Raw genomic sequence first — 27,689 nt, 5'->3', positions numbered from 1 at the left:
TGCTGGTTGAGATTGAAGTGCATTGGTAGAAATTTATTTATTTGCTATTTATTTGCTATTTTTTACAATTGGCATAAATGTGTATGAGTGTACAATACCTGTTTGCACTATGCCTAAATCTAGATAATGCCAACCACTTCTCACTTTCAGGAGCTCTAAAAGGTTCTTAATTCACCCCAAAACTGCAATTTAAAAATAAATCACTCCAAACCTGTTATTGGGCAGCTGAGCCTTTATCAGACAATCCAGGCAACTTGCATCTGTTCTTCATTGCAGCTGTTATAGAAATAGGCCTTGAAATATGTCTCACCATAAAATACAAGGTCTTTCCATGAGTTCTATTCCCTTTGATTCTATGTTTTACTTTAGATCTAGCCATAATTAGATCTTTGATGTTAAAGGCTAGAAAAAAAATCTATAAAAAATGAAGGGGGTTTAAATGTTCATATTGACAAAACACCTGAATCTAAAAATGAAATAAAGAAAATCACTTTGTTGGCATAATGAGGGAACCTGTTCATATTGTTAGCTGTCGCTGGCTTGCTATTTGGGAACACAACTGCTATTGGATCTACATGATTTTTAACATCAGTTGAAATAAACAAACAATTCTCAAACAAGTGTCATATATACACAATGTGACATCTGGATATCAATAAGCTAGCGCCACTGAGGTAAAGAAACCTCTTCAGGAGATACAGCTTTTTGTGGTTCCCAGTGTTCCATGTATCTTAATTGTATTAACACCTAGGAGCTGCATCCCAATTGCATTAACTATCTAGGTTGCAGGCTGTCTAGGAGAGCTGGGGAAAGCTTCTTTGCTACCCACAGGTTAATTGCCTTGAAGGAGGCATGTAAAAGCTGCCAGTGAGTGAAGGAGCAGGACATGGAGAGAATAAGCACCCACCTCCCACCTCTCTGAATACTGGAAACCTCCTGCACTCAGCTACTCTCCTTCGGCAGCCCCATGAACAGTCCATGTCTGAGTCAGACTGTACAGATTATCTTATTCAAGCCACTGCAATCAGAGCCTCGGGAGAAAGGGCATGTCATGGGCTGGTGAGTGAATGGGTTTAGTCTCATTTAATAATAAATAGAATTGCAAGACAGATGGCGGAGCTTCCTAGGAGACTTGGCTAATTGTGTTCTCAACATCACAGAGTTCCGAGACACCGATCTACTGTATTTTGAGCTAAGTCCTAGAATTTTTCTCAGGGTTCTCAGTGTCAAACACAGTTCTGTACGAGGGATAGCTCAGTGGTTTGAGCTTTGGCCTGCTAAACTCAGGGTTGTGAGTTCAATCCTTGAGGGGGCCATTTAGGGATATGGGGCAAAAATTGGGGATTGGTCCTGCTTTGAGCAGGGGGTTGGACTAGATGACCTCCTGAGGTCCCTTCCAACCCTAATATTCTATGAAAACATAAGCAGTTGGGTTGTTTGAAAATGTGTCTTTGTTGCTCCTTTTCTGGCACTTTCCTTTGCAAATGGTTTTTTAAATGAAGAAATAGTTTCCACTACAGTTCCTTCAAATCCTTGTCAGAAGTCTCTAGCCCTAAGCCTGGAGATATAGATATGAACACACAGTATATTAGCATCAACAACACGAGGTTACCATGTGGTGCATCCCCTGAAAGCATCTTTATCCTTATTATTATTCCTATGATTAGCAACAAAAATAAGGACATTTGTTGCTGGCCCTGAGCTAAGGCCCTGAGGCTGAATGAGAAGTATCCATATCACCCTGCAAGGGGACAGCAGAAATGAGAGAGCAAATCCTCAGACAGTTCAGCTGTCTGACAGGAAGTTTTAAAAGGAAAAGAGTTACAAAATGCAACAGCCCAGCCTGGCTGCATCAGGACAAAGCTGCTTTTTGGATTTACCATCAGGAAACTCAAAATAGTAATAATCATAATTCCTCCCCTTAATGTGCATTCCCTCCTTTTGATTATTTAAACTACCTACAGTGCATGATGCTATAAGGGAAATAAGCAGAGCTGCAATGCAGAATCTATCACTGATAGAAGTGGTTGTGTTGCAGGAAACTTCTCCTAAGACATTTCTTTCATGCCATGGAATTATGTAGGACTCACAAATCTGCTAACACACCATAGCTGTTAATGAAAAGTTTCAGAATTAATGAATCATCAACTCTGAAAACTTGTTGCCTATTTGAGATGGCTCCACACGTCTCCTTGCTGAGCTGGCATTCACAAGATTTGACAGGATTTAGAGATGCTTTTATGCATGAGCTCCGAAATCCTTCCTCTGGCAGCTCACCTAAAACAAAGGAGGATGGGACCAGGAGTTTACAGATGGTGTTAAAAAAAGAGCCGGCCTCAGAAAAACATCAGCTTGTTTGAAGATGACATTGGATTATCTGAGAACAGATTTAACAAACAAATATTAATTTGATGGAGTTGGACCATAATTAATGTGCTTTGGTTTTGAGAAGGGGTGAGGGGATGTTCACTGGCTGGAGGAGGCCAGGTGGTACAGAGGAAGCTGCTGCTAAATGAGTTTTTCTCACTGTTTATGCAGTAGGAGGAACAGTTAAAACATCAAAGAAACTGAGTCAATTTTGTCTCTGATATCCCATATCTGCCTCCTGACACTAAGAAAAACAATGAATCAGACGAGTCCTCTGAGCCAATGAAGAGCCTGGATCAGCTCATCACCGAAACACCACTGTGCACTCTTGTTTTCCTGCGGAAGTAGCTGTCACTTTAACAGAGCAGCGTGGGAGACAGTGGCCAGAGGGGTGCAGCTCAGGAGCGGCGCATGTTGTGTGAAGGCAGCTGGAGCCACCCTAGGAAGCTCTGGGTCCCTTTTGCTCCCTCTGTCCAATGGACACAGCACACTCAGAATCCTGCTGGGACTGGTGCACAGAGCTCCCTGTAGGCCCCTTGCATGCAGGGTCGCTGCAGTAGCTGGCCCCCTCTTTCTGCCCGGTTTCTGTACAGGTGCTAAGAAGCTCTAGCTACGCTGCAGAACCACCGTCAAGCTGCCAGATGCCCCCAGCTGCCTGCACTAGCGACTGATCTCAGAGGGCGCGGTCTATCTCCCCTAAGTCACTTCCCAGCCAGACCCAAACCAAACCAGCATCATGAATCAGGCATTGCTCTTTGCAGAGAGTGGCATAGCTCCCTGGGGTCTGCTGCCGAGGAGGCAGCCCAAGTGAAGCAGCTCACAGGATAGCCCCACAGTGTCAGTGGGCTGGCACCCCGATACAAAAGTCAGTGCAAACTGCTCCTCCAACACCTTGCCAAGTGGCCTCTGTGTCACCTACCTGCTCCCATGTGCAGCCAGTGACCCTGCTGGGAAGTACCTGTGGCCAGCTGGCTCCCCTTACAAGCAATGTCCCTGGCTCCTGATCCAGGGCTGCTCATGGCTGCTGAGAAGGTGTCACATCCACATGCCATCCCCCAGCCAGAGGCTGCCACTGACGCCAGGCCTGACCTTGGTTGCAGCACGCAGTCCTGGAATGGGAACGCTGGTTTGGAGACCTTGGCAGAGACAGAGCTTAGCCACTCTGGTGGCCGATGCAAGTAAAAAACAAGGAGGAGGAGATGGCCTCCAAAAAGCCAAGGAAACAGCAGCAAGTCCAGAGCCCCAGAGCATTCTCTCCTTCCTGAGAAATGGAGCACATGATCAGCTGCTGCCTCAGCACGACAACACGGCGCCTGGCACAGTCAGAAGCAGGGGTGACTGGGAGAGCCGCGCAAGGGCCATGTCATGGGCTCACCGTACAGGGGGGCAGGAACCTGGCTTAGAAGCCTGGGCATCTGAGAGCAGGCCATCCTCAGGGTCTCTACTTGGCAACCGCAACTTCCAGTCTCAGCGACACTGGGATAATGTTTGGTTGGAGACTCACACACTGAAATGTCCAATAAAGAAATCTCTTTGTCATGGAAACAGCCTATAGAATTTAATGAGTTTAAACCAATAGAGCCCTAGAGGAATGTAACAGGGTTCTAGAGAAATGGTGCTAGAATCGTTCAAACTGAACTGAGAATGATCTCTCTTCTCTAGTTATCTGTAGCTGTCTAGAGAATTACATTCCTGTGATTGATTTGTCTAGTAAACCCTGCAGGATTTACTCAAAAGGAAGAAAACCAACCAACCAACCAACCTGTGGGAAGGTTTCCATTCTCTATTCCATCTTGTGGGTCTTTTCCAGGAGGGGTGCCCAGGAGATGGGATGGACCCTGTGGGCAGACAGGACAGTTTGGAGATTTCCACCTTCAATCTAAAAGCAAGTCTGTGCTATTTGCAGAGGCAAAGGGAGAGCCTTTGTTGGGTTTGTCAAAGCCCTTCCTGCCCCCCTCCCTCCAGACCCCCTGCCCAGGCCCAATGCCTTCTGAAGACCCTGAAAACAGCTCATCAATAAATGGTCCGTTTTGTTTCACCTTGAAAACATGTTAGGAGGATATGGTGTGATTAAAATGCAGTTTTTATGTCCCTGGTGATTTTATGCTCCCCAGGCTTGAGTTACCAATGGAGATAATTAGCAGAGTCCAAACAGAAAACGAATTAACGCTCCAGACAAAGCCCCAATTACACCAGTCTATTCACCGCAAGACAATGCTGGGCTAATTACGGCAACCCTGACTTTTATTACTTTGAAGTAGCTTTCACCATCATTAAGATTCATAGATGATTCTTAGTCTGATGTGAAGAGCTCTACTGACTATATCACTAGCTATAATTTAGCTTTTTACCCAACCCTCCCCGAGAGAGAAAAGAAAAGAAATTTGGTAGCTCACACAACATTGTAGCATCTCTGGGTCATTCTAGCCACGTGGGAAACTGTCATTGTGTACTGTGGAATGCCTGCATGCCTCCCAGGGAACTGTGGGATGCCTACCAACTGTGCACCACGCTTTTGCCATGCAACTGGACTCTGTGTGGACAGAATGCGCTAAGTGGGATGCACGCTGCAGAAACAGGTTTGTTGGTGGCACTACACGGACCGAGCTTGTGACAGTACAACTTTCTAGTTGGCCTGGACTCTGTGTGTTGAGAATGAGAGAGAGAGCGCATCTCTCTTGGGAATGCTTCTTGCCTGGTAACATTGCAAATGGCCTAGTGAGAGATGAAAAGTCTTGGCACCGGGAGCAGGTGTGGCTGCTGCATTCCCAGCTAAGATTTTCTTTCAGATGAAGAACTGGCTCGGAGCTCTACTGGGATGTGACAGCCACCTGCTGAGGAACACCAAACTCCACCGTTTCATTACAGGAGAGCAGGAAGAGTGAGAATATCTCAGGTGGCTCCTTTTACGAAATAACCTCAGAGCCCTTTGTCTTGATGTGATTCCGAAGCATTTGGATACTTTCAAGTCAGTGAGACTGATCGATAAAAGTAGTTTGTATAAGACAGCACCTTCCCAGCTCTGCAAAGACGTTATCTAATTAGTCTTCACAAAAACCTGTCAAGTGACCTTGGACAGCACAAGTCATTACAAAAACCTTACAAAGCAATACGGCAGAGTCTTGGCTGCACTGTGCCCACTGTCCCTGGGGAAGGATGCTAGTACAGCAAGCCAGCCACCCCCCCTACCAACACGGCAGGGCCTGGCGGAGTCCTGTGAGGGCCCCTCTGTCATTCAGCACCTCTCTGTTACAATAGCAGCTATGAAGATGTATGGGTCTATCTCTAGAGCTTTTGGCAATCAGACTGTGGGTTTTTGTCAGATTACTATGAGAGCATATGGCTAGGGGAGAGGCAAAGACGCTCTGCTGCTATGGCAGCCCATGTGGGACACACACCAACTGGCAATTTAATTCTTTTTCCACCAAGCACCACCAGCTGGGCTTTGCTATCTGTGCACAGGGAGCTGCTTGGAATCTCAGGCACAAATGGGTTAATGAAAGAGAAGAGCTCACCTTGAATTTATCCATTAAACCTCAGCTATACACAGACATTGGCCATTGGAGCTCTGCCTTGTGACCTGTGCAGAGACACCCAAGGAAGCAGGGAAAATATGGGATAGAAGCATAATGTTAACAAGAGGAAAAGAAGAGCACCCCAAGGAACAGCAATCACAGACCACCTGGGTAATAGGGAGTGGGTCCTGCGGAAGCAGGAACCCAGCTTGGACTAAGCTCTGGAAGGCTCAGAGAGGGGGATGAAAGCAATGCGAAATGAAGACCTCTTTTTACCAGGGCATTTAAGAAGAAAATCTGATCACCTTTGACCCCCTTATGACTGCGGACTCCCAGCTTCAGGCCCGCATAGGGCCCAATCAGGGTGAGAAGTATCCCCCACCTGCTCTCTAATGTTGGCATTAGAGTCAGGTGCCAGTCAACCAGCTGATAGTTTTGTGGCTGTGTCCTTGGGCTACTTGTTTCCATTTGGGTGGTGTCCTAGGCTTCAAATTTAATAATTTTATTAAGGTAATGTTGAAGTAAAAAGAAAACCATACAGAGTTTAGGCATAGAAGTTACTGGTTATCAGGGAATACGGTACAGATTATCAAGGGGTGCGAAATTCGGTTTAGGAGCGGGTGGCGTAAGGAATAAATAATCTGCAATCTCCCCGATTGGGGGTAAAAGTTTAACAGGTCAAAGTACAGACATTGAGCTATGGGGATATGTTGTCCATATAATGGCTATGTTCAGGTGTGGAGTATAATGAGCAGATACGATGATGAGGATGGATCTACCCTCATTTGGTGGGATTTAATGTTCAGTGAGTTTATGATTCCCGTTCATATGGTCCAATGGAAAAAGTCTCTCAGTCCTTTTCCCATAGTTGATGCACGATGTCGGACTGGCTCACACCTCCTGGTACTGCTGGTGGCCGGTGATGTGTTCGATGTAGATGTCCCTGGACCATCGGATGGTGTCTGAGACCATGAGGCGCCGCATGAGCTGTGCGTAGCATCGACCGATCCCACAGGTCCGCAGCACAAGCTCGTTGCAGGGGTCCGACGATCAGGGCATCCATCTGCACCTCGTAGCCCTTCGCTCTCAGGGTGTTGGCCGGGGGGGGCGTATTTTTCCAGCTTTTTAATGCTTCTAATTCTAATTAACTGGCCGTGTTCTCTTGGTGTCTGCAAGCTACGAAAATATCTCCTGAAACATTCTTGAACTAGAAAGGTTATTTGCATCTGTTGCTTCCAAGTCTAACTGCAGCTGATTTGCTTTTCACAAGCCATCAAACAGGCTGGATGCCTGATGTGAATGTGTTGTTAAGCACCAAAACTGTGCTCCTGTAGAAACAAGCCCCCATCAGGTAGAGGCGAGGGGCACAACTGATGGGGAGATATTTCATTAAGTTCTCGGTAGCAAAACAGGTCAGAAAACAATTAGGAACCGGACAGAGCTTTATCCTCCTTCAGACATTCTTCCATCTTGTGTGCTGTAATAAGGAATGCAAAGCAGCCTCTCTCTGAATGGAGCCTCCATGTAGCAGCCACTCAGCCAGCAAATGGCATTCAATGCGAACTGAGATTTGGCCCCACAAGTCCCCAGGTTCTGAGCTGGGTGTACTTGGTTTTCAGAACAGCTTCTGTTCAACCAGTAACTTGAATGACAAGAGCAAATGTCACCAGTCACTGTATCTTTCTCACAGTAGCAACTGGAACTAACACAGGTTTATACCTCCAGGCAAGGTGAGGTACTTCACAGCCCAGCCATCTGAGAGACTTGCAGAAGAGCAAGCGTTTCAATTCCTAGAACAGACAACAGGGCAAACCTTAGTAAAAGGCAGCTGACCCCCCAGTTACTGAGTTCTTTGCCAGTGTGACCAGGCAAAGAAAACAAATCAATCACTTTCTTTCCCCAGGAGTATATCAGACCTTTCACTGCCCAGTGCAGGGCAGCATTAGGCAGTAGCCACAGAGATACCAAAAGGTGCCAGGGAATGCTGGGCTTGTTGGGGACAGCAGCCCAGGAACCCAGGGGGGCTGCTTCAGACGCACCATGCATGGTCTCAAAGGAGCAGGGCACATTTTCAAACTGTTACAGCCTGTAGAGGAGGGAGTCTTGGTTTCGGCGGCTCCCTATCATAGAATGTGGGCTGAATCCTGTTCTCAGTTATGCTTGGGTTCAATCCGGAGTATCTCCATAGGAGTCAATGCAGTTCATCTGGATTGATACCAGTGTAAATGAGAGCAGAATTTGATCTGCATAGCTTTATATGAAGTATTCCTGCAAGGTTTAGCTGTGTGCATATCTTCCAATGGCTGGCTCTCCCTTCCCACAAGGGGTGGGGCAGAAATCTCCACAAGGAAAACTTCACTGATACCCCGCTGGGAGAGGCTCAAGGGCCCCTTCCAAGCACTACAGATCTGAGATCCATGTGGCAAGGAACCTCCCTTCATCCTGGACCCAGGAGCCACCATGCATAGGTGGTTAGGGACTATTTAGAAAAGCTGGATGTGCACAAGTCCATGGGGCCGGACGAGTTGCATCCGAGAGTGCTGAAGGAATTGGCGGCTGTGATTGCAGAGCCATTGGCCATTATCTTTGAAAACTCGTGGCGAACCGGGGAAGTCCCGGATGACTGGAAAAAGGCTAATGTAGTGCCAATCTTTAAAAAAGGGAAGAAGGAGGATCCTGGGAACTACAGGCCAGTCAGCCTCACCTCAGTCCCTGGAAAAATCATGGAGCAGGTCCTCAAAGAATCAATCCTGAAGCACTTGCATGAGAGGAAGGTGATCAGGAACAGCCAGCATGGATTCACCAAGGGAAGGTCATGCCTGACTAATCTAATCGCCTTTTATGAGGAGATTACTGGTTCTGTGGATGAAGGGAAAGCAGTGGATGTATTGTTTCTTGACTTTAGCAAAGCTTTTGACACGGTCTCCCACAGTATTCTTGTCAGCAAGTTAAGGAAGTATGGGCTGGATGAATGCACTATAAGGTGGGTAGAAAGCTGGCTAGATTGTCAGGCTCAACGGGTAGTGATCAATGGCTCCATGTCTAGTTGGCAGCCGGTATCAAGTGGAGTGCCCCAAGGGTCGGTCCTGGGGCCGGTTTTGTTCAATATCTTCATAAATGATCTGGAGGATGGTGTGGATTGCACTCTCAGCAAATTTGCGGATGATACTAAACTGGGAGGAGTGGTAGATACGCTGGAGGGGAGGGATAGGATACAGAAGGACCTAGACAAATTGGAGGATTGGGCCAAAAGAAATCTGATGAGGTTCAATAAGGATAAGTGCAGGGTCCTGCACTTAGGATGGAAGAATCCAATGCACCGCTACAGACTAGGGACCGAATGGCTAGGCAGCAGTTCTGCGGAAAAGGACCTAGGGGTGACAGTGGATGAGAAGCTGGATATGAGTCAGCAGTGTGCCCTTGTTGCCAAGAAGGCCAATGGCATTTTGGGATGTATAAGTAGGGGCATAGCGAGCAGATCGAGGGATGTGATCGTTCCCCTCTATTCGACATTGGTGAGGCCTCATCTGGAGTACTGTGTCCAGTTTTGGGCCCCACACTACAAGAAGGATGTGGATAAATTGGAGAGAGTCCAGCGAAGGGCAACAAAAATGATTAGGGGTCTAGAACACATGACTTATGAGGAGAGGCTGAGGGAGCTGGGATTGTTTAGCCTGCAGAAGAGAAGAATGAGGGGGGATTTGATAGCTGCTTTCAACTACCTGAAAGGGGGTTCCAAAGAGGATGGCTCTAGACTGTTCTCAATGGTAGCAGATGACAGAACGAGGAGTAATGGTCTCAAGTTGCAGTGGGGGAGGTTTAGATTGGATATTAGGAAAAACTTTTTCACTAAGAGGGTGGTGAAACACTGGAATGCGTTACCTAGGGAGGTGGTAGAATCTCCTTCCTTAGAGGTTTTTAAGGTCAGGCTTGACAAAGCCCTGGCTGGGATGATTTAACTGGGAATTGGTCCTGCTTCGAGCAGGGGGTTGGACTAGATGACCTTCTGGGGTCCCTTCCAACCCTGATATTCTATGATTCTATGATTCTATAACCCCACCCCTCCTTCCTGGAAGCCTAGCTCCCTGTGGCTGATTCTAACTCCCACTGAGATTCTCACTTGGGAAATCCAGGGGCTCTGCAGTACCATGAAGAGTGGCTCCAGCATGCAGGGCCCCGGTGGAAGGGCATTGGCGCAGGGATGCAGAGCTCTACACACAGAGAGAGCACCCTTTGTCCCTGCTAAAGAATGTTCCACAACACTGTGGAGATACCAGGTACTGGAGTCAGCTACACCAAAGTTTCAATTACATAGAAATGACTTCTGAAAAGTTTAATTTACCACTACAAGATGCTTCTTCAATGAGAGAGCTTATTGGAATGCAAAGCGCCGACTTCAAAGGCTGGGATGAATCAGAGGATATTTTGAGAGTAATTATATAAGATTATAACATCAAAACCACCTAATTATTGCCAGCTAAGCATGGAGACAACCTGCTTTCTAGGGAGAGGCTGGAGGGAGCTAGTGGCTGGATCATGTTCGGCTGCCCATGAGCATACAAGGCAACCTCACATTTTCAGTCTAAACCACCCTTGTTCCATAGGCAGCTGCAGTTTTTCCCACCCTCTGTAATTCTTTCTTGGGGTGTTTTTATAGACTCCAGTGCCTGAATGCCACTGACTCAAGGATGTGGCTTTGAGGTCCTTTCCATGAGTTCTAGAGCTGGTAGAATAATTGGAAAAGTGGCTCATTAACAACTTTGTGAAAAGTGTTCTGAGTTCTACATCAGTTACTCAGAGGGTGAAATTATTCCTTCTTCATGAGTCTGGACACTAGTTTATTATGTTTCATGAATTTCAACTTGAATTATGATTAATCCAACTGCATAATTCATTATTTTTAACTATTTTGCTTCAGAAGCTTCATTCACCCAACAGACATCAAACCACGTGGCTAGATAACCAGTCACAAACCACAAAAAATTATTAGCAGACAATGAATAGTTTAGATATTCTGTCAATCGCACTTTGGATACAATTGCAGAACTCATCTCTTTCCCCACTGCTCTGTTCCTGTTTGAGCACAGCACTGTACAACTGACATCTTTTGGACTCTGGTTTGGAGTCAGGTCCCAATTAATGGGTGATTTTTCCATAATGAGTGTATTACCGCAGAGGGTTTGTTGTCACTATGACCTGAGTAAATGAGATATTTCTTCTGTTGCTTGCAGCACTTCTCATCCACACCTATCAATCTGCTCTCACTGATGCCCCGGATTCCAGACTTGGGACCTAGCGACATCAGCTAGGTGATGGGCAACTGTATTGCTAAAGTAACACGGCTGTTACTCTGAAACCTGTATTGCTAAAAGTAGGCTGTGACAACCAAGACATGGAAAGAGCATGGGGATGCATCAGCTGGGGACCATCAACCAAAATGGGGAGAGACTCATTGAGCTGCGCTTGGTTCTGATCTTATTTCTGCAAGTAACCTGTTCTCATACAAAGAACCATGGAATTCACCAGATGGCAATATGAACACTCAGGTTGAGCACATCTGCATTAGCTTGAGCATCAGGTCACCTGACCCAGAATGAGATCCTATCATCCTGTAGATATTCTGCAGTGACCACAACACTTGCACTGCTAAACTGAAATTGAAATTGAGATGATCAGCTTTAAACAGAAGGTGGTAGAGAACATTAAGAGTATAAAACTGAAAACAAAGGAGTACTGTGAGAAATCCCAACAGGAACTAAGGGGCAGATCTGCGACACTGCCAGAGGCAGAGGAAGGTGAGATACAGCTTGGTTCTGATGGAGAATGAGCAGTGCTCAGAGACACTGTGATTCAAGCTGCAGCCGTCACAACTGGATATCAAAATAGACAAAGCAAGAAGTGGATAAACCAAGAGATGTGGCCTCTCACTGAGGAAAGAAAAGTACTGAACGGAAAACTCCGGAATGCTAAGACCAAAGAACTACTGGAAAAGGCAAAGGAGGCATATAAGAAAGCAGACAAAAGCTGTGAAAAGCAACACAAGGAAGATAAATGGAGATATGCTGGAGACCTAGCAGCTGAAGCTGAAGCTGCTGCTTTGATAGAAAACCACAGAGCTGTTTATCTAGTGACCTGGGTAGAAATTTCAAAACAGGACATGGGCCAATAAAAAGGAAAGATGGAAAAATGCTTACACCTGAGATAGAACAGAAAAAATGGATGGGGAGAGCTGTCCAAAGAAGTCCTCAATGGATCCACCCCCCACCTCCTCACCAGATTTTAATGCAACATGTGAACTTGATAAACATGACCCTGATCCTCTCCTTTGCTTTGGATATCTAAACGTGGTTTCCATCTCTTTGGTAAGCTGCCAACCCTTTTTGCTCACGTTTGTGATTCAGCCCCACTGGCCATTAGCAGAAAATTAACCAAGTACTGCAATTCTGCTCTACCATATGGTGCTATTCCCCAAGCCGCAGAGGTGCTAAACCAATCCATTATTTATTTTTAATTACAAAGCAGGAACCAAAACACATATCTGTACAATTAGGGGCTAATGCAAAACAGGTTCAGTCCCTGCAGTGTATTTACATATAGCAACGAAGTGTATCAACATCATTCACCATGCCAGAAAGATCCAAATCTGGTAACAGCTATAGGACATCAAAACTCAAGTAACTTCTTCTTCACATCAAAGCAGATTGAATACACAGATAATCTACCATGTAGCACCAAGAAAAGTCTGCCATATCATTAATGTCCAGTAGGTACAGGGTCTTTCCATGAGAAGACTGGATCTTTGCAAGCAAAAAGAAAAGAAAAGCAACTATGCTTAGCTGTTGGTGGCAGCTGTTCACAGACTGGGCAGTGCCTTTATTTAGGAAAAAGAAAAGGAGTACTTGTGGCACCTTAGAGACTAACCAATTTATTTGAGCATGAGCTTTCGTGAGCTACAGCTCACTTCATCAACATCTGATGAAGTGAGCTGTAGCTCACGAAAGCTCATGCTCAAATAAATTGGTTAGTCTCTAAGGTGCCACAAGTACTCCTTTTCTTTTTGCGAATACAGACTAACACGGCTGTTCCTCTGAAACCTTTATTTAGGAAGACAGGCCGTGTGTTTGGCTAGGCAGACCAGTGGGTTAGTCGCCCAGGCTCAGGGTCCTGTTCCCAACTGACATTGATTCACTTCCTGACACTGAGCAAGTTAACTTCTTTCTGCTTCAGTTTCTCTGTCTGCAAGCTTGAGATAACACCAACCTCACAGGGGCATGCTGAGGCTTAACCCAACCTTGTAAAGGGTGCTGAGATCCTCAGATGAAAGGCTGTATTATAAACACAGCAGGGACAGTATATACACATATATTAGTGCATTATTAGCAGGGCTCTCCATACTGTATTCCAATACATAGCTGGAGGTTCATTTTGAAGACAGAGAGCTAACACTAGCGTAAATGGGAGAAAATGGGAGAAAGCTGAGCTTCGGAAGGCCTCCAGCTGTCTCTACGTTATAGGCCCCAGTCCAGCAAAGCACTTAAGTATGTGCATAGATTCAACGCGATTACCAATGTGCTTAAAGTTATGCATGAATTTAAGTGCTTTGCTTTCACTTGATAATTGCCCTGTTTTGTTCATTCCCTCTGGAGCACCTGGCACCAGCCACTGTTGGAAGACAAAAAGAAAAGGAGGACTTGTGGCACCGTAGAGACTTACAAATTTATCTGAGCATAAGCTTTTGTGAGCTACAGCTCACTTCATCGGATACATTCAGTGGAAGACAGGAAACAGGGCTAGATGAACCATTGGTCTGACCAGTCTGGCCATTGTTTCATTGGTATGTTGCTGGATGGGAGCCTTGGTGAGCCCTTCTCTGTGCTATTTAGCTGCTATGAAATGCATTAGTTCCCACAGTCACAGAGAACAAGGGATGGAGGTTGCATAAACTCCATTCAGGCCCTGGTCTCTTGCCTCTGGGGTTCCCCATTAGTGGGGATGCTGAACAGTCACTAACAAGGTAAACCCACTGGTTTGAATTTACCCTGTAATGGAGAATGCTCCCTGCCTTTACTGATACCGAGGTTTAAGACAGTGACAATGCACAGTGCACCCATTGCTGCAGGTGGAGGATAAGGTAATGGGGAGTTACACACATCAGTGGACTGGGAGACTGTGTTTGTGGCTATCTTCTCTTCTAAGGAGGCTGAAGAGGAGAGCATGGCAGAGCAGGGAATGCAGCGCCTCTAATGTTCATCACTAGAGTACAATATTAGCAATAAACAAAACTGTTCTTCAGCACAGCCTGGGAGCCTGGAGCGCTCATTAGCTTGGTACTTTGCATGGTGTCTTTCTGTGGAGGTGAAATGCATAGTGCCACTTACTGAGATGAAATTCACTAGGAGCAAACATTTACTAGAGATATGACCGGGGAACCTGTGCTGACAGGCCCCATACTGCTTGCCTTGCTGACACCCACAGTGCTGGCTGCTTTGCTGTGCCTCTCCTCTGCTGCTTATGGGCAAGGACTGTACCATGGGTGTTCCTCACGTGACTTTTCAGAGCAGTGGGCAAAGAAAGGGGAGTGTCACAGGCACACCACTCCTGGGCAGTTCTGTAACAGCCCCTCGTGGCTCAGAGTGGCTTTGCGGCACCTGTCTCAGTTTCCCCTCTTTCAGGACTTTCTCAAACAAATTCCCAAACAAACTTTTCTCTGGTTCCCCTCCGTGGGGCTGGATTTTGTAAAATAACAAAATCATTCCCACAGGAAGTTCTCAGATTCACACCAAGTTCAGACTCCCACTTTTCCTGCTGGGAGTCTGCCAGGCCTCCCCTGCCTGGAGCCTTTTCCCTGACACCTCAGGGTTCCCTGCCAGAGCCTAGTCGCCCCACAATCTCTGGAGTCTCTCTATCCCCATGTGATGCCTCATGGTTCCCTGCTGGAATCTCCTCACTCCCTGCCTTGGCAGGCCTCTGCTCGTCTCTCCCTGAGCATCTCCCCTTCTCGGGAGCTTCCTGCTGCTCTTATAAGGGAAATCAGTTGATCCCTGCTTGGGTGGACCTCCTTAGTAACTAGGGTTGGCTGGCCGCTGCATCCAGCCCTGCCGGGGAAGCCATCCCATTACAAGTACACTGGGGACATGAGGTTTCCCCATGTGTTCCAGCTGAGGTTTCCTTCAGCAAAAACAACTGCTATCACGTCAAGGTGGCAAGCTGCTCTCTGAGATGGACATACTATTCTGAACTTGCTTGGCTGCATCTCAGTTTGACTCGGCTGCCTGAATGCTAACAGCAGGGTGCCCTATTTCTTGCACTTTCTGGGGCGGAGACATGACTGAGGTCGTATTGGCCACATTATCTGGACAAGCCTGTATTTGCAGAGATTATTAACTCTAAGCAAGACTTTGTTCTGAAATTAGTCTGGGGGCTGGGCTAAGAATTAAATATTTTATGCCAATCAGAGTGAGGACATAAGTTTGGAGCTTTTCAAAGGACAAAGCAACAGGCCCTGGTCATGTTCTGCCAGTGCCCAGAGCTATAGAGGGGAATTCACATGGAAGCCAAGGAGCCTCTGCTTCCAAGCACATGGAATAGTGAAGAACATGGGCGCTTCATAAGCTGCTGGAACAGAACTGCTGAAGCATTTGTCCTCCCTTCAGTTAAGCACCTCTCAGCAGCAGCAGAGACTTCCAACAATTCCATCCGGAACAGCAGGAAAGTCTCCATAGCTGTGGAGCTGCCATGCACCGGGGAAATGAGCAAACACCTGGAGGACACTTACAGCCCAGCCATATGGAGACTATCACAGTGATTCCGTCAGCATCAGTCCCCACCTATCCCAATGAGAACACCATCCACCCAGCAGTACAGGACTGCAGGCCATCTCCTAGAGCACCTCGGCACTGGCAGCTCTTCCCAGCAAATGGCAAAGAAACTAAACGGAATGCAACCCAATCAGCTGAATGAGGTTTCTCCTCCTATGCCACTGGATCGCAGCATGCCCCCATGTCCTCAGGCTCTGGCAGGAGGGAGGCTGGGGACTGCTGCAGCTTTGCTATGTGTCTGAAACTGTATATTGCCATTTTATTGTAACTGAGTCTTTAGGAAGAGATGCATTAAAGTGATTTCTCAAGTGCTGAAGGCTTTTAGCAGCCTGGCTGTCTGGCGGAGTCACCCCCCCTTTATCTCACATGCTTTCTATTGCCATGAGCTCAGGTGGGATTTTTGGAAAATGAGCTGTTCCTCTGGGTTCCTCCCCCAGCCGGGGCTGCTCTCCCTCACCTGCAGAAGGGGAATTCCAGTTATTGGGCTTGGGGACCAACAGACCCAACGGCAGGTTCTTGCTGTGGGCAGCTGCTGCACAGGTCTCCTCTGGATAGCGCCGCTCTGGCTGGCAGCAGCTTTCCCACCTAGGCAGCGACAGTAGAGCGAGATCAAAGTCTGACAGATCCAGAGAATCAAGCTCAGAGATCAACACCAAACCCAGGCATTTGAGCCCTTTGCCTACATGGGAACAAATCCCACCCAGCGCTATTTGATCCCTTGTCTCTCATGCAGGCTGGGCCAGAATGCTGCCTGGGGATTAAAGCAGCGCTCCTGCATGTCAGTGAGGGGATGCTGGGAGAGAGAAAGATGAATGAGGCAGATGCAAGAGGGACAAGCTGTTTCCAGCTGGAGACCTGGTGGCGCAGGGGAACATAGGCCGGCACAGAAATGTAAGGAAAGAGTCCGCGTGGCATTCGCTTCGGAAGCCAGACAGAAGAGGGGCCCCAGCACTAGCCTCGTGACTTGGGGCTTTTTTGTGGAGAGCCCAGGTGCCAGGATTTAAACCTCTGGGGAATGGCTCACGACATCTCCGCACGGCCACAATCGCCCCAGTACTATGAATGCTCCTATCCCTGCTAAGGATCTGTTCTGTGAACACAACCATCAGTGGGACAGAAAGTGAACTGTGTCCTGAGTCCGTTACTCCACATTCAGAGCTCGATTCTAGCACGTGGGAACGGCTCAGCTTAAGGCAGCGAGGCCAAAGTACAGGGTTACGGCGCGAGGCATCGTCAGGGCCACCAGAACAGCTCAGGAGCTGCTGCTCGGACACCACCCCCTCTCAGTTCTGACTGGAAAGGAAAGTGCCAGACTCTGCCACAGGAGAGGAGAGACCTGGCTGCCGGCTTCCAGGAGCTATGTTTATTTTGGGTTGGCTGGCCCTTTGCTTGCTTTGCTGTCACTTATAACGTGCTGGAAGGAGGGACGCTCTTTGAGAGAATGTGAGCAAGTGGCATTCTAAAAGGCCTTTGAGCAGAGCCTTGGGTGAAAGAATTAACCTTGTTGTAAACACTACCCTTTGCACCAGCAACGCCTACCAGCCTGGATGCTCAAACCAAGGGACACTTCCTGAGCTGCACAGCAATGGACCTGTACACACCACGGTCTGTCTCCAGCACATCCCATTGCTTCCCTCTCACCCCTGTCTCTCTGCTGAGGAAAGATGGCAACTGCAAGGCTCAGATCCTGGACCAGCAGCCACAGCTCACCATCTTTGGATGCTGCTGAGATCGGGGGGTTTCATCTCTGCCTTCAGGCTGCAGCTTGAGGCCTCGCTTGCTGCAGAGCTCCTGGTTCAGAGCAAATTGTACAGGAGGCTATGTAGGGGGAAGGGCTGCAGGTCCCTTTGCCATCTTAGCTGGCTATTACACGCTCACTTCTTCTCTGGCACAGAGTAGTTACCACATAACACCTGCCCTCAGAATTGCCTCTTCTGCTTTCCAGTCTCAGTTCCGTGATCAGGAGCCTGCATTCTTAGGGTTTGTCTACACTGACACTTTGTCGGCCTCCCCCTCGAATGACAAAAGTGTTACTGGCGAAAAGCACCGGTGTGAACAGGAGCGCTCTCTTGCGGATGAAGCTGCAGCCACTCGTAGGGGATGGAAGAGCTCTCTCCTGCTGACAAACAGCAGCTACACTGGACGTCTTCTGGCGGCCCGGCTGTAGCAGCACAGTCGTGTTGCTAAAAGCCTCGTAGTAGTGTAGCCAAAGCCTTTGTCTTTTAATGGTGTGTTTTATGGAAACAAATTAAACCCAGAACTGACCTTCCCCCCATAGCCAGCGCCTTTCAACGTGTGGCTTGATGCGTTTAGAACGGGGCAGCAAGCCCACTAATCTCTCTGACGAGGGCTAATCAGGCACAGCTCGCGAACCAGTTTATAGTGGGTGGGCAGCTGGCTCATTGTGCTGTGGCTTTAAAAACCAAACCAAACCCCAGAGCCAGTAACTCCCAGGGAAATACCCAAAGGGGGGTTCAAATGCAGAGGCAGATTATTTTATAATGGGAACTGACTCAAGTCTCCAGTCTGGCTCTTGGGCCCCTCTGGGTGGAGTGAGGCAGGGAAGGATTTAATTGCCCAGCAAAGAGCAAAGGATCATAAATGACTGATGAGCACAAGGATTCTGTGTGCCTGCTCCATGTATGAGAAGCCTCCATCTTATCAGGCTCCAGCCAGGCAAAGCGCAGCTAGTGAATCCTGGCTCTCAGAGACGTCTCTACTAAGCACTAATACCACACACAAGCGACAGAGCTTCTGTGGGGGGACACTGAATGTTCAAGAGGAGATATAGTTAGTTTTTGCTCCTCTGGATTGTTGCAAGTACAGTGCCCCATCTAGCAGGATGGGGAAATCGAATCACAAGCATAAAATCAATCTGCCTTTAGACATCTTTAATTTGCAGGACTCTACTTTTGTCCGGTGTGAGTGGAATACACAAGCCACGGTGGGTAAGTGCTTTGTATTTTTGTCCCTATGGGGTGGCTCTGGGGTCTGCCCCTCAGAAACTCTGCAGCCATCGCTGACTCATTGCTGTACATCACCACTGATCATAGCTTCCCTTTACAGTTATACACACCCACAAAGTACAATTTACAGCTTTTGAGACAGACAGGCCCAAGATGCAGAGCTTAGCTCTAACTGCAAACTTCCCCAATATTCTGGGGTATCTGAAGCCAGGCCCACCTGTCTCCCAAAGGGATGGGGAACTGGCTTCCAGCTTAGGCAGACTGTCTGTCTTAAAGCAGCAAGTTCCCTTCCTCTTGTCTCCACTAGATGCACGCTGAAGCACTGAAAGGTTACATAACCCTGATGTGTTTATATGGCCTGAGTCAGATCATGGCTGATAAACCAAGGATTAGCAGTAAAAAGAAATCTCAAATCTGTTCTAGTGGGAAGCTTCAGGCCACAAAGGAGAAAATGGAAAGTTCGACACTGAGGCTGGAGTGAAATGTGTTATTTCTTAATTTGGCTGCAAGGGCTATAGAAAAGTCACAAGCCAAGTAATAAGCAAACGGTCACACTTGCTGTACAATGAAATTCCTTTAAAATCCGGAGCTGTTCTTAGCATAAGGGCTCCAAGTGTAGCAGATCTCTGCAAATTCCTCTTTCCACCCTGTGTGACAACCCAGGCTGCCCCTGGAGGGATGCGGGTGGGGGTGGGGGAGGCCGGTGGAGTTGTACTTGAGGCAGCTGGCCCATGCTCTGCTCACAGCTGCCCCACTATGTTTGGCCTGCTAGCTCGGATGAGAGCTCGTGCAAGTGTGTCTATGTGAGCTGGGACTTACTCCCCGCTCATAGTTTATCCATGGGCTTAATCTGCCCTGTGCCTCAATTCCCCATCTGTGAAGTGCGGATGAGACATTCCCTGTCGCACATTGCGAGGCAGCAAATACTACCGGAGTGGGTCTCAGACACGTACCTAGAGAGAACCAAGCAGCCATTTCAATGGGCTGCCACACTCGCAGAAAGGCAAGGCCCCTACACAAATGATATAAGGCATGTGGGAATCATGGTTCAATGAAAGGAACACAAGGTTACTGCCCCGGTAAGAACCCTGCTTCTGGAATCCTGGCACCCTGCATGTGCGCGGCTTGCTGTTTGGCCAAGGTGGGCAAGCAGAAGGATAGTTTTCAGCTACAAGATGCAAATAACAAAACAAAATCTCCCCATGCCCCCAAAGCTCGCATAAACCCGAACAAGAACCAACCAAATCCCTCCCCCAAAAAGCTCACCCTACCAAACTAAGCCATTCCGAGCACACACTTTTCCCCTGCAGAGAGGATGAAGGGACAAACCACGTGTGACAGGTGTGAGTGATGTTGAGTAATTCACTCCTGGAAGGTGCTCAGCTACTACAGCGAGGAGCACAGTAGAAGAACCTCTAGTGACGAGAAGCACCGAAATATATTTTCCATTATAAAAAATGAAAGGTAAAAAACCCTTCTTCCCAAATCCAGGGAGAACACAATTCCTCAGTGATTTACGGTGTTGTGTCTTAATCAGCTGCTCTCCAGAGGGTTATAAATGTAGTAGAAACAGTTGTCAATGCTTTATGCCTAACAGATACCAATCTAGTAAGCTATAACAAGCCATGCTGAGTATAATTATAGTACTGGGCTGTGTGCTAACCCCATGACATTTTATCATAATGTGCTGTAGCAACATCTGTAAATGACTCCGTAATACTGAATACAGAGGACTGCTGCTCTGTCCCAGGCTCATGTGAAACAGCTGCAATTGAACCTCACGACCTTCCTCCTGCAAAATGCCCGATGTACTTTAGCAGGCTCACTCCCTTGGGAAGGCCAGAGCCCTCTGGTCTGTGAACTCTGCTGGGATAAAGAGGAGAGAGACACCGTGGTGTCCCCTGAATGAAGGCTACATAATCCGTACACAGCATGTCTCTTTGCCCAAGCCGCTGGGACCTGAGTAGAGGTGGCCAGAGGACAATTCTGCTTCACACGAACTTGTGAGGTTTTAAAATCTCTTTCCATTCCATTGTGGAATAAGAGCAAATCCTTTTGAGCATTTTTGCAGAACGGGCACTTTTGGATCCAGACAGCCGGATCTCTATAGATAGATAGATAGATCCGACTGTGTGGATCCCAAAGTGCCCATTCTACAAAAATGCTCAAAAGGTTTTTGCTTTTGTTCCACATTGGAATGGAAAGAGCTGTCAAAACCTCACAAGTCTGTGTGAAGCAGAATTGTTATCTGGCTCTCTCTCTCTGGTGCTCTCTCTCTCTCCCCAGAAGTGACCAGAGCCCAGGATCTCAGAAATCTTCCCACTGAAACGTAGTTCCCAGTTCAAAACCACTGCAGCTCTGCTAAATGCTCTGGCTTGGATAGAACAGCACATTGTGACAGCAATACATGTGTGACATTATTGACATAATCTGGGACCGTATAGATCATTGTTGCAACCAAGGTCCTGCAGCGGCACCAAATCTTGTATAAAGGGGGTCAAATAAGGTGTCTAAGACAAGGTTATGGTTGGCTGGTTATGATTAGACTATCTGTTTGCATGTATCATTTTTGTATTTGAAGTTATAAGTATTGGCTCTGTACTGTCTGTATTTCAAACTTACGCTGTGCTTCTGGGTGACACCCCAGACAAGTTGGTGTCAGCTCTGCCTATCCTGCTTGATGGCTCATTAAGGACCATCAGCTATACAACTGACCCACTGAAAGAAGACAGACACGCCTTGTGACTCAGCAAGGTATGCAGGGACATGCCTATGGACAGAACTCTGAGGTTTTTCCATGCCATGTGATGGACAGCTTGTCTTTGGGACAAAGAAAGCAGAGTCCACATGGCAAGAAAATATAAAAAGCTGCTGCAGCTCCTCCATCTTGTCTTCAGTCCTGCTCCATACCTCTGGAGGGACTTTGCTACAAATGGAAGCTCTACACAAAGGACTGATGACCCATCCCAGCTGTAGATGTACTCCAGAGACTTGATTTGAACCTGCAGTTTATTCTATCAGTGCTACAAGCCTGAACCAAGAACTTTGCCATTACTGTATGTCATTGATTCCATTTAACCAATTCTAGCTCTCATCTCTATCTTTTTCCTTTTATGAATAAACCTTTAGATTTTAGATTCTAAAAGATTGGCAACAGCATGATTTGTGGGTAAGATCTAACTTGTTTATTGACCTGGGTCTGGGGTTTGGTACTTTGGGATCGAGAGAACCTTTTCTCTTTTACTGGGATATTGGTTTTCATAACCATTCGTCCCCATAACGAGTGGCACTGCTGTGATACTGGGAAACTGGAGTGTCTAAGGGAATTGCCTGTGTGACTTGTGGTTAGCCCGTGGGGTAAAACCAAAGTCTTCTCTGTCTGTCTGGTTTGGTTTGCCTTGGTGTGCATGGAAACCCCAGCCTGGGGCAGTAACTGCCCTGCTTTAAGCAATTTGTCCTGAATTGGCACTCTCAGTTGGGTCCCCCCAGAACCAGCATCATTACAACATGTCACCAAAACTGTTCTGCCCCTCTGCCGAGCCAAGAGGCAGCCTGCTGGGTCCCACAGCGGGGAGGGGGGGAGAGGGGAAGTGCCTTGCAGTCCCAGGAGGCAGGAGGAGTCACCCAAGAGCATCCCCACAGCTCTGCCTTTAACTCCGCTTGAGTGCATGAGCTGCAGCGCAGCGACAGCTCGTACTCCTGGACTACGCCCCTGCTCAGAATCAGGGCAAGGGAACTCTAAGCCAACTCGCCTGGGCATCCCACTGACCTGGGCTCTGGGCTAGACCCAGTGCTCATGCTCTTGTCTGTCACGGAGCTTTCCTGCAGAAGCGCTCAGGACAAGGCTGGATTGTGAGTGGAATCGGGGTCTCCTCATTCCTACGGTCAGGCTCTGGGGCTCACATTTCTGATCAGATCTGACGTGAGGGGAGACAAGGCATCATCCACACACTTGCATGGTGCAACGCACTGGGGACACAGGACTCATTGAGGGAGCCCCAGGGATTTGCACAGGAGTGACCCTAGACTGAGCATCAGGAAAAGCAGCCTGTGTGTGAGCACTATTAGACCATGGGGCAGGCTCCCCAGGGAAGAGGTGAAAGCCCCACAGCTTGGAACAAAACAGCCTCTCAAGCCTCCCATCCCATGATGGGGCAAGGCTGGAACTACGTCCTGAGGGCGCCCCCTCTTGGCAAAGCTCCAAAGGACACATGGCTGTTTCTGCTCTCAATTGCTCCCCTGGCATAGGGTATCCGGGAGGGGGGCAGTTTGGCTGCCGGTGGGTTTAGGTCACCACTGAAGTCCCACTCTTGATTATCAGTCCTGACTCCCTAATGGCACTAGTTGTGGCTGTGTGCTGGTCGTCAGCAGGCAGGATTGAACTGGGGACCCCTGGAGCTTAGTGCATGAGCCTCTACAGCATGAGCTAAAATCAATTCGCTCTTAGCTAAGGCTGTAGAGCAGACTCATTTAACTCTCTCGTTAAGTGGTCTCAGATGGGACAGAACACCACACCCAGAAGGTGTGTGTGGGTTACACTAAGACTCACCCCAGCATGTGACTGACAAAGCCTCTTTGCAGGCTGCAGGGAAGGATACCCCAGCCTAGCTCTGTGCAGGGGCCAGTGCTTCTCTTGGCCCCAGCTCCCTGCTCCGGACACCGGGAATCGCCCAGCCTTGGTAATGCAGCAATTATGGAAACCATCTCTCTTTGGTAGAGAGGCTCAGGAGCTGACTTCAGGCTCGGCTGAGGGATCGAGAACTCTCCACTCCAGCTCTGCACGGCTGGCTCCTGTTGTTAGATGCTGCTGTCGTTTCTATTAGCTTGTAGCAAAGGCGGAGCTCTTTAACCCCTAGAATGTACTACACAGCAGCAGCTCACACAGGCAGGACTGTCTGATCCTGGAGATTTACAGGCAGATGCCAAGCTTCCTTTGCCTTTTCTAATTAGCTGTGTGGCTCTGTGCCATGCACCATAACACCCCAGCAAAATAAACCTTTTAACCAGAGACCAGATTCAGCACTTCAGCCAGGTGATTTTGGGGCAGATGCTTGCCCATAGCTGACAAACTACACTGCACATAGAAAGGTGCATTCAAGTGGGGTTTGGAGGTGTTGACCTAAGACTGTATTTCAATAGTAAATACATTTCCTTGCATCAGCTGCAAACATGGATGGAAAATCAGAATTATAATTTACAGTACAGGAGGCATCAGGACACTGGAATTTCTATGCAATTACTACTCAGACAGGACCAGGCACCCTGGATTTTCTGTCCTAATGTTTCTGGTGGGTATGTAAAGAACTGAGATCTTGGCAGCCTGCCTGTAGTCTTTGCTGCACAGTTTCCTCAGATGTTGTCAAATACTAGCATACTGTACCATAACAAATTGAACTAAATTTCAAGGTGGCCCTAATTAGCATCCACAGCTTCCAAATGTTTAGCACTCCCGAGAGAGTAACTTCGTCTTTGCATCCCGTCTACAATTTCATTCACAACATCTCCAAATCTCCCCCGCCTCAGCCCCACTAGGATGCCATTTTGCAATGTGTAAGTCTAATTAAAGACACTGCATGGTGCAGAGAGGATTCATGTCTCCCCCTGAACAACTGCTATTCATTAGTGACTGTTAGATTAGTGAGTTCATCAAAGTGAAATGATGACATCTATTGCAGACAAGTCTTGTGTTTACACAATTCCCAGGTAGAAAGAGCACCAATCATTGCTTCTGACAAGAAGGAAGAGGAAAAATATCATACTGGACAAGGAAAGCTGCCAAAAATTGTAAGAAGAAAACAAGGGTTTCTCAGGGAAAAAATGAAATTCCACCTAAATATGTGAACAGTGAGAAAATGAGCAGAGATAAAAAAGCAAGCAGTGGTTAAGCTATAAAGTTAAATGAAGAATTGTGTCAGGCAATGAGATCCACTGCTGGTTTTGGTGATGTTTATGTATCTCTCACTGATACATACACACATGTTGGAATGTGTGCATAGCCGGCATGGAAGTGCAGCATACACTACACTGAGACTAGTTTAACAAGCAAAAGATGTCAAGCACAAACAAACATCTACAAATAGAAAATCACTAGCTTCCCAGTTTCATTTTGCCCGACAATGGATAAGAGGATAGAAAGGGTTTGCTCTGATCTGAAGTAGTTAAAAGCACATGCTTGGTCTCAACACAATCTAGGCAAAATATTTGAAAGCAAAAGAAAATGTTTCAGAAACAAAACCGCTGAGGCAAACTGTTAATGCGGAGGAAGGGTTACCATTACATTTAGAAAGGCAACCAAAATTAAGAAAGCAACTTTGGAAGTGTAGACTTACCAACCAGGCTTCTGTTCCTGAGCCCAATTCCTAGCTACCTTCCGCAGCCCACTCCAAACACACAATTAACACTGGCAGAGATCTGGCTGGCTGTTTCTATGGAGTTTTAGATTCTGATTCCTGACTATGTATGAGGCTACTGCAGCTGCACTGGAATAGGCTCCGAGGTACACAAAAAAGTCTACAAACATGATCAGCCTCACTGTACGGCTTCAGGAGTGATTCAACCAACAACAATCAGCCAAACCTAAACCCACATCTGTGCCGAGGGATGCTACCAACACACGCACACCACAAGGCTCTGTGTGTGCATGGTATTTACATGTGCAAACATACTACACAAATATAGCTACATATATAGGTACACACACAAATACAAACATTCACGTGTGAATAGGTGATTCAATTATTGTTTCTATCTGCATGTCTCTGGTTTTGTACGTTTAATATTCTTTTAATATAGTTTGATTAAAGATGTAACCTGCAAATGTAATACACCCTATATTTGAATCTGGAACCTTCAACATCAAAAGAGAGCCCTCTCTCTATTATTTGAACTAAAGGAATAACTCCATCAGCTAGCAGTAGGCTCTTATTCTAAAGGTGGACTAGCCACTAAAGGGGAATGCAACATACATTCTTACAATGGTGTTATACAATGTTTAGATAAAGTAGGTGTCTGTCCCTGTGTCTCCCCTGTCAGCTCTTTGTCCCTACATGCTACTCCTCACCTGCGTGGCCACTAGAGGTGGAATTATAAGCAAGGAATATCTTTGCTTTAGAGGATTAGGACTCACATGGCATGGCATGCTATTGTATTAATGTCTTTGTTTAAAATACATTTTTACAGATGGTTCGAATGAACCCATTATGCCCAGTGCACTAATTTACTTCACACATCTGCCCTTTCAGAGCTGCTGCTTGTAGCCACACAGCATCAGCAAGGAGTGACGTCACAATTCTATGCAGCTTTCCCGACAGGTCTCCCTGCTACTTGTACCACCTCAAACGGAGTTTTTTCCCCACAAATTTTAGAGGCAAATTTTCCATAGAAAAAACCCCAAGCAATGTCTGTGCCCAGCAAAGTCTACACAATGCAGAGAGCTGCAGTGCATGAAGAGGCATCTGCATGTCTGTATGCAGGGACCACACAGCCACAGAGCGGAGTCATTCACGTGCGGGTGTTTATAGTAGTTACCGTTTATGAGTGTTTGTCAAGTGCCAACAGGGTGTTCCCCACTGTCCAAGGCCCTCTCCCTGCCCCCAGAGCATGCACGGGGCACCCCCCAGGACTACACACAGGGCTACAGGTAAACAGGACCGGGCCTACACGGACAGACGACGTCTGCCAGGAACTGGGAGCTTAGCCTAGGACCTTCTGTTCTCCTTGTTTTTACGCTTTGCCCACCCCGCCATTTCCTTCCTCCTCTCTCCACATTGGTATCCCAGGGGGCGGGGAAGCGTTTTAACGGCAGTGACTCAGCGGGAGTGGGCGTGCGGAAGAAGTGAGTTTTGAGGCAGGTTGCGTGTGCTGTACTGAGATTAGCGCCCAGCACTTGTGGTGGGGACTTACTGGCTCACAAAGGAGGTGCTGTCGTCATCATGAATAGGTCGGAATATGAACAAGAGGCTGCTCGGCAGCTCTCCAACACCACTTTCTAAAAGCCATTACCCTCTGATCCCACTGAGAGTTACCAAAAGCAATGACAGCATTTGCTCAAGAAACTTCCTGAAAAAGCACAAGAACAAATCCGCACAGACACACCCCTGGAACCCCGACCTGGGATATTCTATCTACTACCCAAGATCCATAAACCTGGAAATCCTGGGCGCCCCATCATCTCAGGCATTGGCACCCTGACAGCAGGATTGTCTGGCTATGTAGACTCCCTCCTCAGACCCTACGCTACCAGCACTCCCAGCTACCTTCGAGACACCACTGACCTCCTGAGGAAACTACAATCCATCGGTGATCTTCCCTGATAACACCATCCTGGCCACTATGGATGTAGAAGCCCTCTACACCAACATTCCACACAAAGATGGACTACAAGCCGTCAAGAACACTATCCCCGATAATGTCACGGCTAACCTGGTGGCTGAACTTTGTGACTTTGTCCTTACCCATAACTATTTTACATTTGGGGACAATGTATACCTTCAGATCAGCGGTACTGCTATGGGTACCCACATGGCCCCACAGTATGCCAACATTTTTATGGCTGACTTAGAACAACGCTTCCTCAGCTCTCGTCCCCTAACGCCCCTACTCTACTTGCGCTATATTGATGACATCTTCATCATCTGGACCCATGGAAAGAAAGCCCTTGAGGAATTCCACCATGATTTCAACAATTTCCATCCCACCATCAACCTCAGCCTGGTCCAGTCCACACAAGAGATCCACTTCCTGGACACTACAGTGCTAATAAACAATGGTCACGTAAACACCACTCTATACCGGAAACCTACTGACCGCTATTCCTACCTACATGCCTCCAGCTCTCACCCTGACCACACCACACGATCCATCGTCTACAGCCAAGCTCTGCGATACAACCGCATTCGCTCCAACCCCTCAGACAGAGACAAACACCTATAAGATCTCTATCAAGCATTCTTACAACTACAATACCCACCTGCGGAAGTGAAGAAACAGATTGATAGAGCCAGAAGAGTTCCCAGAAGTCACCT

The 27,689-nt window shown here is 47.4% G+C and overlaps 1 protein-coding gene across 5 annotated transcripts in view; it reads right to left on the bottom strand.

Annotated features, from left to right (window-relative positions):
* SYT6 (synaptotagmin 6) overlaps positions 1-27,689 on the bottom strand; it is a 94,870-nt gene that overhangs the window by 54,933 nt on the left and 12,248 nt on the right. For 2 of the 5 annotated variants that reach the window (XM_073320217.2, XM_073320218.2), the window contains exon 2: positions 4,130-4,205. The exons of the other annotated variants lie outside the window; for them this stretch is intronic. In XM_073320217.2, the coding sequence (XP_073176318.1) occupies positions 4,130-4,147 (18 nt within the window). In that variant the 5' untranslated portion in view covers positions 4,148-4,205. The remainder of the gene's footprint in view (positions 1-4,129; positions 4,206-27,689) is intronic. 5 annotated transcript variants of the gene reach the window in all.

The sequence above is a fragment of the Lepidochelys kempii genome, chromosome 21 (assembly GCF_965140285.1).
Source record: "Lepidochelys kempii isolate rLepKem1 chromosome 21, rLepKem1.hap1, whole genome shotgun sequence".
Lineage (NCBI taxonomy): Eukaryota > Metazoa > Chordata > Testudines > Cheloniidae > Lepidochelys > Lepidochelys kempii.
The sequence above is the reverse complement of the archived record's forward strand: the minus strand, read 5'-3'. Positions and strand labels throughout refer to the sequence as shown.